At 39.2% G+C, this 17,939-nt stretch overlaps 1 protein-coding gene across 1 annotated transcript in view; it reads right to left on the reverse strand.

Moving 5' to 3' along the window:
- Window positions 1-17,939, reverse strand: part of CNTNAP2 (contactin associated protein 2) — a 1,116,355-nt gene that overhangs the window by 316,081 nt on the left and 782,335 nt on the right. Inside the window, exon 13 of the mRNA XM_075418555.1 lies at window positions 15,939-16,139. Within this exon, the coding sequence (XP_075274670.1) occupies window positions 15,939-16,139 (201 nt within the window). The remainder of the gene's footprint in view (window positions 1-15,938; window positions 16,140-17,939) is intronic.

A 17,939-nucleotide genomic window follows, 5' to 3' on the forward strand; every position in this document is an offset into this window, starting at 1 on the left:
CTAATTATGACCACCGAAGGACTGAAATTCTGCTGCGTGGGTTTAATTAAAGTGGATGGTTCATCTGAAAAGATTTTTTCAAATTCATAATGATGGCATTAGCAAGTTACTAAATACAAAAATTAATTGAGAATATGATTTCGTTTGTAGGGTTACAGAGTTGACTAATCATTGCTAATGATTTCCTGACTAATGCTCTGTTGCAATTGTAGCAATTGCACCACATATATTCTTCAGTTATGTATTGGGTTTTCACCAAATGCTATCGCCTATTATTAATTATCTGCCTGAATACCACAATCAGAATAATCAGTCTTCTGTTGGCAAAAAACTTTCTTGGCAAGAAAAATTACGGACTTCTCCTCAATTAACTGTTGTTTGAAAAACCTCAGCACTTGATTGTGTATTTCAATACAAACAATTCTGCACCTCTTAACAGCAGTCATGCATTGAGTGCAAATTCTCAAAGCCTAGCAGGTTGACCTGGCCAGCCCCTAAGCACCCACACAGCCCCTACTTCACTGCCCTGTGATGGACCAGGTGAGACAACAGGAAGGGGAAGAGTGAGAAATCATGTGAGTCGAGACAAAGACAGCTTACTAAGAGAAGGAAAAATATACGCAAAAGCAACCAGCCATGACCCCCCTTCAAGCAGACCAATGCTCAGTCACTCTCCAAGCAACTGCTAACCTGGAAGTCAGCAACAGCTAACGTGAAGGTGAAACCTCACTCTTTCTTCCTCTACCCCCAGTTTTTATGCATAACACTATATGGTATGGGATATGCCTTTGGTTGTTTCAGGTACACATTTCAATGTATGTAAATACCTGTGAGGGGATAAAGAAAAGAGCGACAGGCTCTTTCCAGTGGTGCCCAGTGACAGGACCCGAGGCAACGGGCACAGACTGAAAGACAGAAGGTTCTCTCCTAATATCAGGAAACACTGTTGGACTGTGAGGTTGACTGAGCCCTGGCACACATCGCCCAGAGGCTGCAGGAGTCTCCCACCTTGCAGACTTCCAAAAAAGCCATCTAGAAATGGTCCTGGGAAATCGGCTTTAGGTGGCCTTACTTGAGGAGGGGTTGGACCAGATGACCTCCAGAGATCCCTTCCAACTCTTCTGTGATTCCATGAATATTTACTTTTCCCCATCCTGTCTTTTATACTTGGTTTCAATTCCTTAACCGGTATTTTTATGAATGCATCTCAAAAAAATAAACCCCCAAACTCACAGTGCTTATGAAAAGGTATCGTATCATATGATTTTATACTGCATCTTATCTCTAGGCACAATCCTGTGTATCAGGATTTTTTGGTATAGTACGCTTTTTTCTTCTCTGAAGCAATGATGAACGCTGTTTTGAAAACGTGTACTGATCTGAGGCAATGATATTGCTCACTGATCAGTGCCTCAGTTAGTATTTCATATATTCATATCCCATAAATTACCTGAGGATGTGCTCTATGTTAACGCACACTTCAGTAGCAATCAACCATTTGCACGAACCCATATTAAGAGCATCGCACCAATGCTTCTGGCACTATCATTAACATAAACTGCAACCTTTCTAATATCAGTTCATATTTACACCTGACACGATGGAGGAATTAGCCATGTGTAGAGTCACTCCGTAAATCTCCATACTTAATGCTATTTACAGAAAACATTTTCCAGCCAAAGTATGCTGACCTGTGGCTCTGGTCCAGCATCAAATTCAAACAACAAACTAGAACACTGTTATAAAATAAATTGGAAGGAAAGACTAACACAAATACTAAAATACCAGTATATGTGAACGAATTATTTTGACTCTCATACACCTAATATTGTGCTGACCAGACTGGAAAATATTATCTCCTGTTTACAGAAATATTTTCATAAAATCACCAAAGGTCAGTGCAAGTAAAAGAACAGGTTTCCTCTCATCTCCGTCATTACATATGTTAGGATATGAAACCTCTTCCGTCTCCAAACTTGAAAATTAAGCCGAAAGCAAAATTTAGTCCCTCGTCCTTAAAAGCCACCCAAGCTCCCATTACAGCTGATGAAAAGACAGTTAACTAATTGGCAAATAAGAGAGATCTGTACTTCATTACTCAGTGTACAAAGTGTCATGTTATCAAACAGCAGGATCACTCCTGGGTGACCACGGGATGAGGATGGCTGTACTTGTTCACTACGGGAAACCCTTCTCTTCTGAAATGTGGTATAATTCAATACGCCCTATGAACAGAAGTATGCTATATCAGAAAGTATAACTGTACTCATTTCAGTTGGTGCCTCAGCTAAGGCAGCTGCAGAAGGCGCCAGCAGTGACGATGATTATATTGCATGCAGCATATGCCCAGTAGGAGGTAGACTGAGACTATCAATTCATCTTACCTTGATAGCTGAACAGCCACATAGTAAAAATCATTTTCAGGTACTGTTGTTTTGCCTGGGATCTGAAGTGCTTAGACCTGGATGAAGAACTCAGTATTCCGGTATTTTCAACATTTCCTTTACATGCTGGTTTTCAATTAATAAACCCAATTGTACTACAAACCATCAAAATTTTTTGTCTTCTTCAGTTGCAGACTTTGAATTAAAACGGTACATGCATTTAAAATAGAGTTAATACTTAAATTGATCAGCTGTCCCTGGCTGAATACTCTAGGGAATATCAGGGAAGTAAAATCTTGGGACTGTGCTTGGTTTTTAACTATTTTATTTAGATAATTTCACATCAGAGGGTGAAAAGAATACTGACCTCCGAGAGCATATGCAGAGACTTTTTAGTGCATCCCAAAGCAGAATTTGAGTTCATAGCTGTTTAAAGGGCTAGTCCAATTTCAAAATCACTTTTCATTAGGCCATATTTCTACAAGTGGCATGTGGCAGTGGGACATTATGTCAATCAAAGCAAATGTGGGTTTACTGTACCCAAGAAGTTGTGCGGTGTTCTGTATGGAACCGTAAAGCAGTTAGTTCTGAAATGCTATTGAATGAAAGCAACAGCAGCTTTTTCCCCACAGTCCAGGACATGCCAGACACTCAGAGCCATTCTGCTCCTTTTTTGACCTACAACTTGCTCTGCATTTTCAAAAGGCTGCCTTTTTAAAACATAGTGAATCCCATTAAAATTAATCAAAAACTGAAAAGTGCTTATGTGGCAAATTAACTTTTCATTATTCTACTGATTTCAAGGAAGTTACTCGAGATATGACTTTATTCCACCTAGAACTCTGAAGTATTGTCCAATTTTTCCAACTGCATAAAGCTATTAAACCATTTTTACTGTATCAGATTTTTATTATTCTGCACCACCTCCATACTTTCTAGAATCCCTCCACAGCACTCTTACATTTATTTCCCCAAACTTAGCTAATACTAGCACATTGCTTTCAATTAACCTAACTCCAATTTGAGAACAAAATAATTAAGCTCAACAGTGATCCCGTCAGTATATTTTTGTTGGCTGCCATATGCCTTTCAGCTACCATATACACAGAGTGATGTGAATTATCAGTCCTGGAATCTCCATGTTACCCTCTTCCCAAGCAGCTTTCAAATTCCACAATCTCTCCACAGCACTGCTGATGTATAATTTCTTTATCTGTACCTGCTAAACTCTGATCCTCTCTCACTGCTCTCGCTATCCTTTAAAATCTCACCCATCTTCTTCTGAAGAGTCTGAAATTGATCTGAGGAGTGATGTAAAAAGAGAGAAGCAGCACCTCAGAACAAATTTTCATAGCTTGGAAAAATGGTCAGGGGAAGCAACAAGTCTTCTACATGTATTAGTAAGCATCAGTCAGTTAAAGAGAAAGCAAGAGAGGAAGAAAGAAATAATCCAAAACATGAAAGAATGGCATTAGAATGAAGAAAAAAAGGCAGAAAAATTAAAAAGTTAAAAATTAATTATATGAAAAATAATTGTTTTCTTTAGTATTGAAACCATACACTAAAGGTATTTTTTCCTTTGCATTTTTTCTTTACAAAGTTACTCAACAACAGCTGAAAATTTACAGTGTATACTGCGAATATTTTGAATCCTCCTGACACACCTATTTTGGGGAACAGATAACTTGGAAATATTTGAAAAAGTTTTACTACCAAATTATATATAAAAAAGGAGAACAAGTATTCTGATCTGTTTGAAAATCCCAATGATAGTACAACATACAAGTAAAACATTGTAGCAAAGTATAAGGCAAAAAATATGAAAGAAATTCATTAGGTTAAGTTTCTTTATAGAAAAAACATCGCAAGACAACAGACAAAGCATTTCCCTTAAATGCTGAAGGGGCCTGTTTGTGTAAATATCTGTATCTCAGTGAAACTCCATAGTCAGAAATGAACACGAACTTGCAGTGGCAATACTCCAGGGACTGTAATCTGTATTTAAATTTGACACCAGTTTTTTGCAGGTTAGGCTTCTTATTATAGAATAATAATATTGTGTTTTAATTTAAACACCATAAAACTACAGAAATGGCAAGCTTATTCATTAATATAGGAGGAACATTGGGAAGTTCCTGTGCAGAATTTATTACAGAACTCCTCACCATGGACTCTGGGCCAAGCATGGCCTGTTACTGCAGCTCTGTGCACACACATGTACAGGCTCAGGTACCCAATCACTTGTGATACCAGTTTTGATACGTTTTTTGCAGACTTTTGTCACATTATTTTTGTATAAGAAAATGCACAACAGAACACAGCCCTCCTTTTTCCAGAATGACAGTAATCACAGTCACTATCATTTCTTAGGTTTCTCTTTAAATAACGAACAATCCCTTTAAGTAGATTATTTAAAAGCCAGAGATAGACAGAAAAGGTTGCTTGCTGTAACTCCTCTTCAACTTCACTCAAAGAACTTATTTCTTATTACAGATTTTGCATTTTGATACAGACCTAAGCTACTGCTTACCACCTTGGATGAATTACTATATCACAAATACACTTGCAAAGTGTTCCCCGACTTGCAAACATGCTACTCCTTTTGTTTGAAGGATCGTGATTTACTAAAAGCTTCTACAAAGTGAAATACAGCCTTCCGACAAGAATTACACCTAAGCCACTTGCATACAAAAGTGAGGATGCACTCAGCCATGTATGCCATTGTCTCCGTCACTCCTGTTGTGCAACGCAAGCGTGTCTTTTGTGGGGCTTGCACCACTCTTCAGCAGTGCCAAAGGAGCTAAGGGCTCCCAGTACCCTCCACAGTCCTGATCCCAGCACACACAAACCCCAGGAGCCCTGCTTGCAAGGGGAGGGTACTTTCTGGAGTGCTTTGCCACTCTGTCCCTTCTCTAATTCCTATTAGAGAAACTGTCATAATGATAGATGCCTCCTCTCCTACCCACGTCCATCCATTTACCTTGGAAAGACACCCAGACTGTCAAGGAACAGAGTGGTCAGGTCATTCAGGGCATGTCCAGGCTGTATTTGAAAATCAAGGCTCTGAGGAGCAACACAGATGTTCCCGCCTTGAGCTGAATACTCAGTTTTACTCTCCCTTAGCTCCCAAACAGATCAAACCTAGTGCCACAGGCCTGGTGTTTGAAAAATATTTGTTTTGATTAAAAGCAAAATATTTTACAAATCAAAGCACACTTTGACTGAAAGAACAGAAGAATAGGGAGATACACGAACACGGAAAATGACAAATTGAAGATGCTACTATTTTTACTGATGAAATACAGAGGCATTAGGAATAAAAGAGCAGCTAAAAAGATGCTCACCACCCTACTCCAGTGAAACATCATTAATAATCGGTCTTAATACACTAGACAGAACATCAGTGGACATCTTGCTGCCATTCGTGTTGCACTGCAATTAATTTGAGAGAAATCTCAAAGAATATCCTGAGGTAGGAGAGAAATTATTTTAAAATTTGTTTTGATTATGCTTAACTTCTTTTATTCAAGATTTTTGTCAGCAAGCAAGCATTGCTATATTTCAGTCACTGTCAAAGAAGAGGACCTATTCTATTACCATTCCTCAGTCATAACTCTGAGCAAGAATTACATAGTTTGGGAGACAAAGAACCCGTCAATAGATCAAATTGACAGGATTTTTTTTTTTTTGTATGTTTGCTCTTAAAATACAGATGGACAGTGAACTCCTGATGACAAGGCACTTAATAAAAGGATTACCAAAGCAAGCACAAGATTCAAAAAACAATCAAACCTTTTTCTCTAAGCAATAGTTCATATAGTTGCACTACTTTGAGTAAAAATGAATCTTGACAACAGTAATACTATAAACAGTGGAATTGCTTATTATTTTCCTTGTATTCACTGGAATCCATACCCAATACAAAGCACTAAGCCCACAGAGGACATCAAATGATCTGGCATAACGAGTAACTAGATTACCTTTCTTTTGCCCAGGTGTTACCTTACAATATACAATCTGCATGTGTTCAAAGAAAACGAGACTTTGACATTGGGATGCTGCACGCAAACATGGATCAATGACCTATGCACTTCCCATTGAAGCATACAGGAATACTCAGTTGTTCCACTTCAGCAACGAACCAAGTGGACATTAGGAAGAAGCTCTGTGCGTAAAACCTTAACTTCATCAGAGCAAAGACCTAATTTGGCCTTTGGCAGTCTTTCACAGTTTCTGCTCATTTTCCTTTGTTTTTTCCTGTGTTCACAAAGTCTTGCTGGTGTTACAGATTTCTTGTCCTTGAACATGACTGCGGACAACAGAGTTGGCCATCAGTTCGCGTATCAAGGTGCAGTACTGATCAGAGCAAGACTCAAGACTTTTTTGGTTCAGTGAGATTAAGCCAGCTCTATGCTTAGCTTGGTAAACGTTGATCTGCATTGATCATTAAGTTGTGGCCAACAACCCTCTCAGTTCCTCAGGACTGCTACATTCAAACACACTTTGCACAGAAAAAACCCACCAAAACCAAAGCCCCCAATCCAAACAAAGCAAAACTCTCATTACTTTCAACTCCCTAACATTTGGAGATACTGTTATTTTTAGATCTGTGGGTGAAAAACGGCACAGTGGTGCAGAGTATTGTCATAGATGAATTATCTTACGTTTCTAACAATTTTTTCAGTCTGCTTGCAATTTCAGATTTTTCCAGAAAAGAGATTGGTTCAGTATCTCTTCCAAACATTCCTGCTACTAGACACAGTGCTTTGTGAAAAACTTATTAAAACATAGTCCATGCCATAGGGGACAGATGACTACAAAGAAAAGAAGCTTTGATCTGCTACTTCTGTGTCCCTCAAGTAACATCACTCTAAATACTATAAAGATTTTACAAAAGTGTATATAAAACTGGAGTACTTTGCAAATATCATAAAGGCACAACAAAATATCAAAGAGAAATGAGTAAAAGGGAAAAAATGTAAAAAGAACTTCTGAGATAAACTAATGTTAACAGAAAGCAGATTACTCTTTCTTAAGGTGACAGTAGAAAAGATTCTGTTTAATAGTATAGTATGTCCCAAAATAGAAATATTTTTGTGGATACAAGTTAGACTTGGTACAATAGATTCACTATAGCTATTCATCTACACAAGTGCTTTCGTAGACATGTCACTTTAAAAATAGCTTGACAGAGATTAAATACATCTTGGATTTATGAGTTAGTAATATCTATCCTAAGTTAGATGCATCTGATTTTGTAGCTGTAGTTTAAACAAAGCATCATGATTGCTGTTGTGGCAATGCACGGGATCTCAGCAAGCTGCAGGTGAAACCCCACCATTAGTGGTGGAGCATCCGTTTGCTTTACAGAGGCCATGTTGACTACCAACACATTCCAGCAATTCCTGCAAAGCAGCACTGGAGCAGGCTTCCAGCAGCTGCTGGTGTAACGGGCCTTTCCCAGGGTAACCGAGCTAGCAGCACACACCAACCAGCTGCCACTTGCTGAAACTCGTTACAGTTTAGCAGCTAAGTTGTTAACTGACTGCAAATCCTGAGCTGCTGCTTCTCAAGTGCTGGACTGCATTTCAACCTCCTGCATCTCGTTAGCAGCTCTTTCATCACTGCACCAGCCAACAAATGCCCCGATTCAAAGTTTAATTTCCACCAGCAGAGTGCTAAGCATCCGTTCTTTTTTTTTTTTAAAAAATCTGCAGCTCTACTTTTCCAGAAAACATGGTTATTGATTTTTTTTTTTATTCCTATTAATCAAACAAAGCATCTTTCCCACTCCTTATCCCACAAATCTAAGGTAGTGCTAGTGAATAATTTTTTCTGGTGTTGCTGTTTGGCCTCAGCTGGCAACACCGAGCCCCGCAGATGCTCTCTCTCTCTCCTCCCTCCTCCCTGCTAGGACCGGGAGGAGAACCAGAAGGAAAAGGCAAAACTTGTGGGTTGGGATAAAAATGGTTTAACAGAACAGTAAAGCAAGAAGAAAATAACAATAAAACTGATTAAAAAAATATAGATAGCATGCAATGCTCTTACCACCTGACACCAAGCTTGCTCCAGAGCAGCAAATGCTCTCCCTCAGCCAGGTGCCCACTGAAGGACTGAGCAGGGCACCACCTGGCATAGAACGCCCCATCTGATTGGCTGCTTGGGTCAGCCAACCAGCTGCTGGGGAGATCCCGCCCTGCTGAACCCAGCACACCTGGCAACCCAGCGTCCTCGGAAAAAGCAGTTCCTCTCCATATGCCTTTGCAGTAAACGTCTCTGCCTTCCACAAAAGCAGAGGTGAATTCATTTTTTTCATCTTCTCACATTACGCAAACCTCACATGACAAAATATTTCAAAAGATACACTGAAAAAAAGATCTTGGTGGAGTATTTCCTTCCCAGAAGAAGTGGTCATTATCTGGAGGCCATCTCCTTCTATACAGCTTCATATATACATATGTGTATCTGTAGATTTCCACAAGGCAATCTACAGGGACGTATGGCTTCTGCCACAAGCAGACACAGGCACAGAAGTTCAAGGGGACAATGCACTCTTCTCCCCCGGGGTATAATGGCAGTGATGTTACTCGAACCTTATTTTAAAATCTCTTGTACTTTTTGCATGCTCCCTGTAACCTTCAGTAAAACTCCGTCCTCATACACACTGAGGCAATGTTGGCTGGTCTTCAGCCAGACACTTTTAACATTTGCAAATACACGCAGGCAGTGTGGAATCATTGAAGGAGATTCATGGAAAGAACGGGTTATATTGTAACAAAAATGTGGAAAAGTGGGAAAATGTATGCGGAATTATTCACAAGGTGACAAGGGGAAACTATTTTAGGCACTCCATTTCAGAGACAATTCAGAAAAGCATCTTAATAGACTGACTTGATAAATAACATCAGGCATACATATATAAAAAGGGCAGTAAAAAACAAACATACTCCTGGAATAAGGTGTATTTTGGGTGGTTCATACTTCAAATAGCCACACTATGTTTGCAATCACACCAAAGCCATTCTCAAGTTCATACGCATTCTGCTGTGTTCCAGAGGATGATCTGACGGACTCGCTATGACAAACACGTACGATATAGGGGGTGGGATCTGGTAACAGTTCTTACAAAGCAGTTATAGTACTTCCAAACTCCGAACACTAACTGAAGACTGTTTAAGGAGGCTCCTGAGAAGCAGAAAGGCTTTCCAAATGTAAAACCTAATATAGAAGAGACAGCTCAATGCCTCAGGCTGTCAGCTGGGAAAGCTCAGGCTTTTCATTTTGGAAAGCCTAACTACAACCTTCAGATAATTGGTAAAGTCACCGCCTCAAGAAATGAAACCGTATCATCTCATCCACGAAAACAGGGTAGACAATGTTTCATTAACAGTTGAACACTTGTCATCTTACAAGGCAACACTGGGCAACGAAGGCAAGGCCAAGAGAAGTCCATAACCACAGCAGGGAATAGAGCTCCGTCTTCTGAACCTTTTGTTTTACGCACTGGACAGTACCATCTTCTCTTCATTGCATATGTTTAGCCTGCTTCTTCATACAGTTATTCATGACACACATTCCTCTCAGGAATGGGAATGAAAAGAGAAACACTGGATATTTTTACTGAATATTGGAATAAGAAACAATACTCAAAGTAATGCAAATGCAGTTAAGATATGGGTAAAAGATAAATTCTTGTCAAGACACGCAATGATACACTATCTAGATCCATTTTGTCTGAGAAATTAATAAACTGTTTTGCTCAGTCATCAAGGAAGATGACTTTTCCCCAGAACAAGCTGAGTGCATTAAGAAGTAATGCCTGCGACTGTTTCTGTGAAAACCACAGCCACAAGCTTTGAACAGTTCTTATACAACAGGATTCAGTACAAACAGCGGAGTAATTATTGCCCTCCTCTATCTTTCTTTTAAGAAATACAGATAATAAATCTTGTCCCATAATAGGCAGAGCACATTTACAGAGAGAGTCGGTATGGAACCAACGGGTTTGGAACATTCTGCTATAACTGTAAAGTTAAAACTCAAATGCATCACTTTTTCTTAAGAAGGCATAGTAAAGAAACTAGGGCTCACAGCACTGCAGTTACGCTGTCCACGCAGAGTGAAACAAAGACATGAGACAAGGGTGTATTAATAACGGACTGGAAAAAATTACCTCTTAAGTAACCATTTACCTACCTAATATTTACCTAGGAGGACTCATATGTATTTCATGAGAAACATTTAACCTACGAATTAATGTCTGCTTCAGTTCTACAGCAGCACGACATTGACTAAGGCAAAAAGAAGTCTCCAAAAGCTGTTGGCTTTGACTTCTAGGACATGAGCATGTAGGTCAGAGCAGAGGAAGGACATTGTTCCTGCTACCCTTGTGCTTGAAAAATCACCAGAAGATGAAATCAGCTTTTCTAGAACAGTGACAGAGAGGAGGGATCGATCAATAAATGTCTTAAGGCTGGACAAGATACATGAAAGCGTAAAGGCGTGTTTTCTGAAAGAATATTGAGAACTGAATGCTGAAGCCTGAGCAAGTTTTAGAGCAGCTTCCATTCATCAGTCCAGGACTGCAGAAATCCCACGCCTCTCTCAGACTCTCTTTGAAAAACTTTTTAAGCAGGAATTATATCCAAAATGAGCATTCTAGATCAGTTAAGATCTAGAGATGTGCAAGTTTATATATTAAGTTCTGATCTGGATGCCTACTTAGGAAAAATACCATATTGCAATCTTTAACTTTGTTTTTATCTCAGTCTAACCATAAATCTTATTTACTACTGGTATTACAATTGCTTTATTGCAATAAAACAACCAAACAGCAAATTAAGTTTTTTATTTCACCTGTTAAACTCCTGAATTCAAGAAGCTGCTGTCTCATTTCCTCCAAAGACAACAGGCGTGAAACAATAAATCATGTACTGCAGGAACTCCACTTTATGCTTTTCACTTGCTGCCTGCAGGCACAGTGAATAGGAATAAAAATTGGAACACAACACCAACAGATCTCGTTCTGTTCTCTGTATCTATGCTTTCAGCTCTCGCACTCTGATCACTTGTTACAGCTCCCACAGCTCTGGGAAATGGCAGACTCACAGACACTGCGCGCACAGCAGCCCTCCTCCCTTCAGGCTCTCGCTCCCAGGGTGAAGGGAAGAACAGCAGAACCACCACGCTGTTCCCTCCCCATTCCGGAGGCTGAGATCAGTGGCCCATGGACAATTCCACACCGAGAAAGTCACAAGTAGGTGTTATTAGGAAGTCTAATGACAACAGTGCATGAAGAAACATAATTTTATTAACTAGCATTTTGCCTGCTATTAGTATATTGTATCCCCGTGCTGTATAACACTTTGCTTCTTACAGCAAAGAAGGGAAGGTTCCTCCTATAGAAGCAAAGTGATTCTGTACACTGCTTTGCCTTTCCCTCTTGTTCACCAGTGGGCACAAAATAACTTTCTTATGCCCCCAAGTTCCTGTCTGCAAATGAGGGAAATGTCCTGTCACCTCCAAAACCAAATGGAAAGCGTATGGGCATCGAGAACTCAAAATCCAGCTAGCTTTCTGCATGTCCTCAGTACTAAACATATCATTATCTTCTCGAAATGGAAGTTTCCAAGGAGACGAGAAGAAAAGAGGGTATCAGTAATGTAAATTTATAACACCAAAACAATAAAAAGTCTGGTGTTCATTTTTTTTGCAAATTCACATATACATATACACTGTTATTAAGTTGCAATTATGGTCCATATGCTTATCATTTCATTCATGTACCAACAGTACTAGTTACTTGGATTGCCAAGAATAAGCCTCTATCGTGCTAATAACTGCATATTCACAAAGGAATTCCTGTTCTAAAAAAATAATTACCTGAACAGACGATATAGACAATAAGAACTGTTGGCCTCATGTTGACAGAATTGAAAAAAAAAAAAAAGGAAAATTAAAAAAATTGTTAAAGTCATAAAGGAAACCTGTATTAGTGTCGGGAACTGAACACAGATCTCCTCAATATGCAGTTAACCGACAAAGACTGAGACATCTGCATCCACTGTAGGCTCCCTGTTTGAAAATGGCTTCCCCAGAAATGTACAGTGTACCTATAGTTTTATTGTTTATTACGGTAATATGGTGTATTTTCAGCAGATGTGTCTGGTTTTGCGCTTTCTTAAGCAAGTCACCAAGCTATCTTGACTAAGTTTGTTTTTCTGATGATCTTTTGTGAAGGCTTTGAAACAGGCCTGTAGGTCTGAGCATAATTTGAAACATACTGGGCTGCAAGTTCAAGATAAAAAAACCAAAAACAGTAAGGAAGGAAAACTGCATTTCCAGATAGTCTTTACTTACTATTAGACAAGGACTGTTCACCCAGCTTTGAGCAGAAAACTGGACCAGATAACCTTCTGCAGTCCCTTCCAACCTGTATTATCCCTTACGAGATTGCTGTTTTCAGGAATGGTTTCAGAAGTCTTATGATTTAATTTACATGGAACGTCTTATTACTGGCTGTCCGCAGACTAAGTGGAAAGACATTATGACCCATACAATCACTCCAAATCCCTATTGTTAGCAATGATTTTAATCTCTTCTCTGGGTTGTACATGTTATTTTGCTTGGATGAAAGCTCATGATTAAGGAAAAAAGAAATGGACCCGGAGGAGTAAAGAACCAAAGTCTAAAACTCATAACAGAAGAATGAAAATTCTTAGTTTGCACCGACTGGTCTTCATGTGTCACTCTCAAAGCACCTGACTATAAGAATTCCTTGACCACTGTGCCTGCAGCCAAAAACCCCCACAACAAAACATGTTTATTAATATGCAGTCTTTCCTCAAATACAGCATTTTGATGTAGTTTCCACTGCACAAAAAAAAAAAAAAAGCTATTTAAGCTATTATTAGCAGCAGAACTTATATTAGTGCAATTGTATATACCTTGACTACCTTGTCGGGAAATGCATAACTGAAAGCCACAAGAGCTATAGTTCAATGAGGGCTAGTTAATTACTTGCTATTAATAGATTAACAAATGGCTTTGATCCTGATACGTTTAAATATGTTAACTGAGCAACTTCTCCCTGAGAAAGAATCATGTTGTGAAGTGATGTGATCCCCAAGAGCCAAAAAGCTGAAAAAGCTGAGTTGCTGCACTGTCTTAGCTATCTCTGCTCTCGCTGAGGTAATGTAAAACAAATGAACTAGTCTATTCTAGTGTTTACTTACATGTCTGAACAGTGAAAATGAAAAGTTCTCACCTAGAAAAGCATCTGTGGTCAAGGTCACAAATACTGTCCCAATCACGAAGTCTACAGAGATTTTACCACTGGCTTCATTACAGCCAGGATTCCACTTCCTGAGGAATATAAAAATGTCAAATCTTTTTTTTCATTTGTTTGCATGGGCACCATACCAAAATGATTTATACAGTGAGCTTTGTGGTGGAATAAGCCACAGGATTACTTGCAGCCGTGCTGTGAGATGAATAGGGTGTCCTAATACATTTAGCAAATAAGGCAATCCTCCCCCCCCTCCAAAAAAAAGAGAAAGAAACAGAGAAAGGTATGAAAAATTAGTTCCTTAACCTAGAAGCCATAGACTGCAGCCAAGAACACAGAGCTTAGAAAGAAAATGTATTGGCCTCCTCGCCACTAACATGCAAATCACTGCTGTGCTATGTATATAAACCATTACTGGTGTTACGCAAACACTGCTGTGTGATTCTTTGTTACTGTCTAGGTTAAAGTGATCCGCCTTCATTGTTTCTTCCTCTCGCTTGCAGGAGAAAATCTCAGAATATCTCTGGACACTCACTTTCGAGACCAAAAAAATGGCTTAGAAAGAGTTTCTAAGAGAATTTATCTTTCTATACTGAATGTGGAAACATGAAGAAGGAGTAATCTGCAAAATACACCCAAACACTTCTGAGAAGCTTAAAAACGCAAATGTCTGGAACTGATTATTCCTTAAAGAAATTTTTAGCAATTTATTATTTTGTGTGTTGCTTTATTGTTCTTTTAGATCTAGAAGCGAGGGTAACCACCTGTAATTACAGTATACATTTCTTTTCTTACAATATATATATACACTAGCACAATTTACTCCTGAAATAACCACCTTACACTTTTAAAGCAGGATAATCTACCACTGTACTCTCTGTAAACTATGAGCTTCCTATGCACATTATCCCCAGCTCACGTCCCAAAGTAAATTCGCCTTCCAAGTACCGTCCCAAAGATACATCCGTATACAACTTCTCTCAAGCATCTGCAAGCTGGGAGCATGTACCCATCAGCAGAAGCTAATTACAATACTTCTAGTTCTGAACATGATTCAGGCTCCTATACATTAAGGCCCAAGAAAGAAGAAATTATTTCCCACTTTGCAGAGTCTCTATGCTATGCTAAATTAAGCAAAAACATAACAGAGACAAACCATGCATTCGAAATAGTTGAAAAACAGCAGGGAGGAGGAAGAGGAGTAACGAGCATTACAGTATCTATTAACTAACAGAACGCTTATGGAAACAGGGATAAGATGCACACGCATGCCGAACGAATCCTTATCTATACCACCATGAGAAAATAGACCAAAATAAATCCGTGAGGGGAAGCAGCTTGAAGTAGAACACCGTAAGCATGCAGACACTGGTTTCATCCGAAATGCATTTTAATTGCTCCTATCGCAATGAGCTCCTTTCACAATCATGAAAAGGTGTCATATGTTTCTACTTATAACCCAGGCTTCATTAAGTACTATTACAGATTTATTTAACATTGAATGCTATCATACACAATTAGAGCATAGATAAAGCACTAGGTGCATATTAAAAGAGTTTCTAAAACTGAATTCCTTCTTTATGTGCTGTTTTATTGATTCTGGAACAACAAATACTTTTGCCTTTAGCAGTTACCGGTAAGGCTTGTTGCGGAGGCACACACAGCAGTACGAGCACCGTTCTCTTCCAGTAACGCTACACAGCAAAATGAGAAACTTGCGATGACTGTACTTGTAGGTAGTAGCATATCTTATTTCTCACACAACCGCATTCCTGACCATGCCAATCTCTACAACATAGGGCATCTGATTACTCACAAATAGTCTGTGTAAGAAACTGTTTCAGAGATATTAGTGGGAAAAATCCAACCCGCATTCAGCCAGTGCCCTTACCGACTGTAGCATATGAAAACTGACAATCAGAAAAACAGGATAAATTTCAAAGCAATATTTCAACGCCTCTGTTGATTAAACTTCCAAAATTACCCTGTTTACCAAAAGCCTCCTGCATTAAGGAGCAACAGATCCACGAGAAGAACACACAGATTTGTGCAACAAAATTCATTTTAGTAGTACGTAAACAGGCAAAATTCCCTAAGAAAACACTTTCTTCTGTATATTTTCAATTATTTACCTCTTTGTGAACTTTAATGAAGGAGAACAAAGAACTATGTTCACTGCATGGACTGGTCTAACAGCAGCACCTGTTGCATTGTTCAGATAAAGTTCTTTAACACTGTATTTAACTGCTCTCCCACTCTCAGCCTACCTGGCGTATTCAGCAGCCGGGACATCTTGCAGGAATAGGAGATAAACTGCTCACAGTACTCAGCACTACTGGTAATGGCAGAAATCTGGTCCATTGTCGCACTGTAGTTGAGCTGCAGCACAGCCAACTTCTCCAGGCTGCTGCCTCCCACAGCAGTCTGCATTTGCAGATCATGGTACACCGTTGTCCATACTTTATCCTCTGAAAGAGGGTGGAAAAAGACACGACAAGAATTAGTAAAGCCAGACAGTGGAACTGAATGAAAACAAATCTAGGCCTTTGGCAAAAGATAAAAATGCTCTGAAAGATACTTTTCGAGGGGATCGTGGGGAAGAAGGGCATTGCACATGAAAAGTCCTCATGTGAGAGTACAGCTCCAACAACCATGAGCCGATGAACAGAAGAAAGCCCAACTGCCCATGTAGTTTTGGTAACCCGTATACTGTGTAAGGAGACGTCCTTGAACAACTGATGCTAAGAGTGAATGATGGAACTAAGAAGGATTAACTTTGATCAGAAATAGATTAGAACGACACACGGTTGATGCACTAAAGATTCCAGGTTTCCATGGGAGGAAAGTTCACTGTGCATGGTAAGCTGCTGTGGGCTGGAGAGCAACACTGCTTTGCAGATGCACCAGATTCTTATGTGATTACATCATTTAGTGATTAATACTGAAACACTGCAGTTTGTCAAGGTTTCCACATTTTAATCCATGCTTTGTTCCTACGGTAAACCAAAATTACTGCTTATTGAGACTTGAATATTTTACAATAGCCACACCGTAAGACCTCATTGATCGTGGTTATGGTATGGATATCAACATAAGCAATAATAAAGTAGGAGACCATGGAAATTTAAAAGCTTCTGGTTAGTTGTGAAAAGACAAAAGGAAGGAGAAAGGACAACCTCATTTTGTTGATAAGAAATATAGCAGCACTGGCTGAATCTCTACACTTCCCACAGCCCAGTGCACATGCAAAAAGCCTCTTAATATCCAGCCCACAACAGACTGTGTGCATTACACTGCTCTACACAACTGAGCAGCAAATCACTAGAAATGTTACCGTGTGCCATTTGTCAGCAGTTACCAGACAAGATGTAAAATGAGATATCATAATAATGAAACAACACACTCGACACTCCTCATTGGAAAATTTGTGGAAGTCAGAAAGTAGTTTAGAAAGAAAATAAAGAAAAGGCACAGATATTTACCTGTTATAGACCAACCATTACTTTTTCTTAAGAGTGCCATTCCACAGAACCAAAATGAAAAATATATTATCTCAAAAGACATAGGGTTTCATTATTAAAACAATGAAGATTCAGTCAGTATTAGTGATACTGTCTTCCTGTAAGAATTCTTTTAAATTCAAGTTGACTAGCTACCAGTGTAAAAAAAACACTATCTCAGCTGATACTCACTGCTTACAGTGTCCATCTCAAATAGCCAAGGACTGAAACAGGTCAATCCTCCTCTGTGTTACTACAAAAGACTGACAGTAGATAAAATCCAGATAATTCTTTTTTCTATAGATTACACTTTAGCATATTACCACAAAGCTTCCCAGAAGTGCATCATGTTTTGTCAGTCACTAATATTTATCACATAGAATTCTTTCACATTTTAAGTTGGTTTTCCTTTCTATCTTCTTTCTGCTGTTTTATATACTTCTGCTACTGAGGGTGAAGTCAAAGAAACATGTCTTGGACTTGGAATAGCAAATGTGGAACTTCAAAAAAACTCTGTATGAATCTATTCTGGTGCCTTGAACTGGCTTGCACAAAAGCTCTGTCTCCTGGATGAGCCAGCCAGGGCTCTGTCCCAGATGGTCCAGCTATTCCTGCAGAGCAACACGACTGACCACATTCATTGTCCAGAGATGCAGAGAGGACAATGTGCCATGCTGCCAACTTTGCTATTTTTATCACAAAAACAGTTTCTCCAGGGACATCATCTGGCAGTTTCAGGGAATACTAATTCACCTGACAGATGTGCCT

This window comes from Opisthocomus hoazin, chromosome 4 (assembly GCF_030867145.1).
Source record: "Opisthocomus hoazin isolate bOpiHoa1 chromosome 4, bOpiHoa1.hap1, whole genome shotgun sequence".
NCBI lineage: Eukaryota > Metazoa > Chordata > Aves > Opisthocomiformes > Opisthocomidae > Opisthocomus > Opisthocomus hoazin.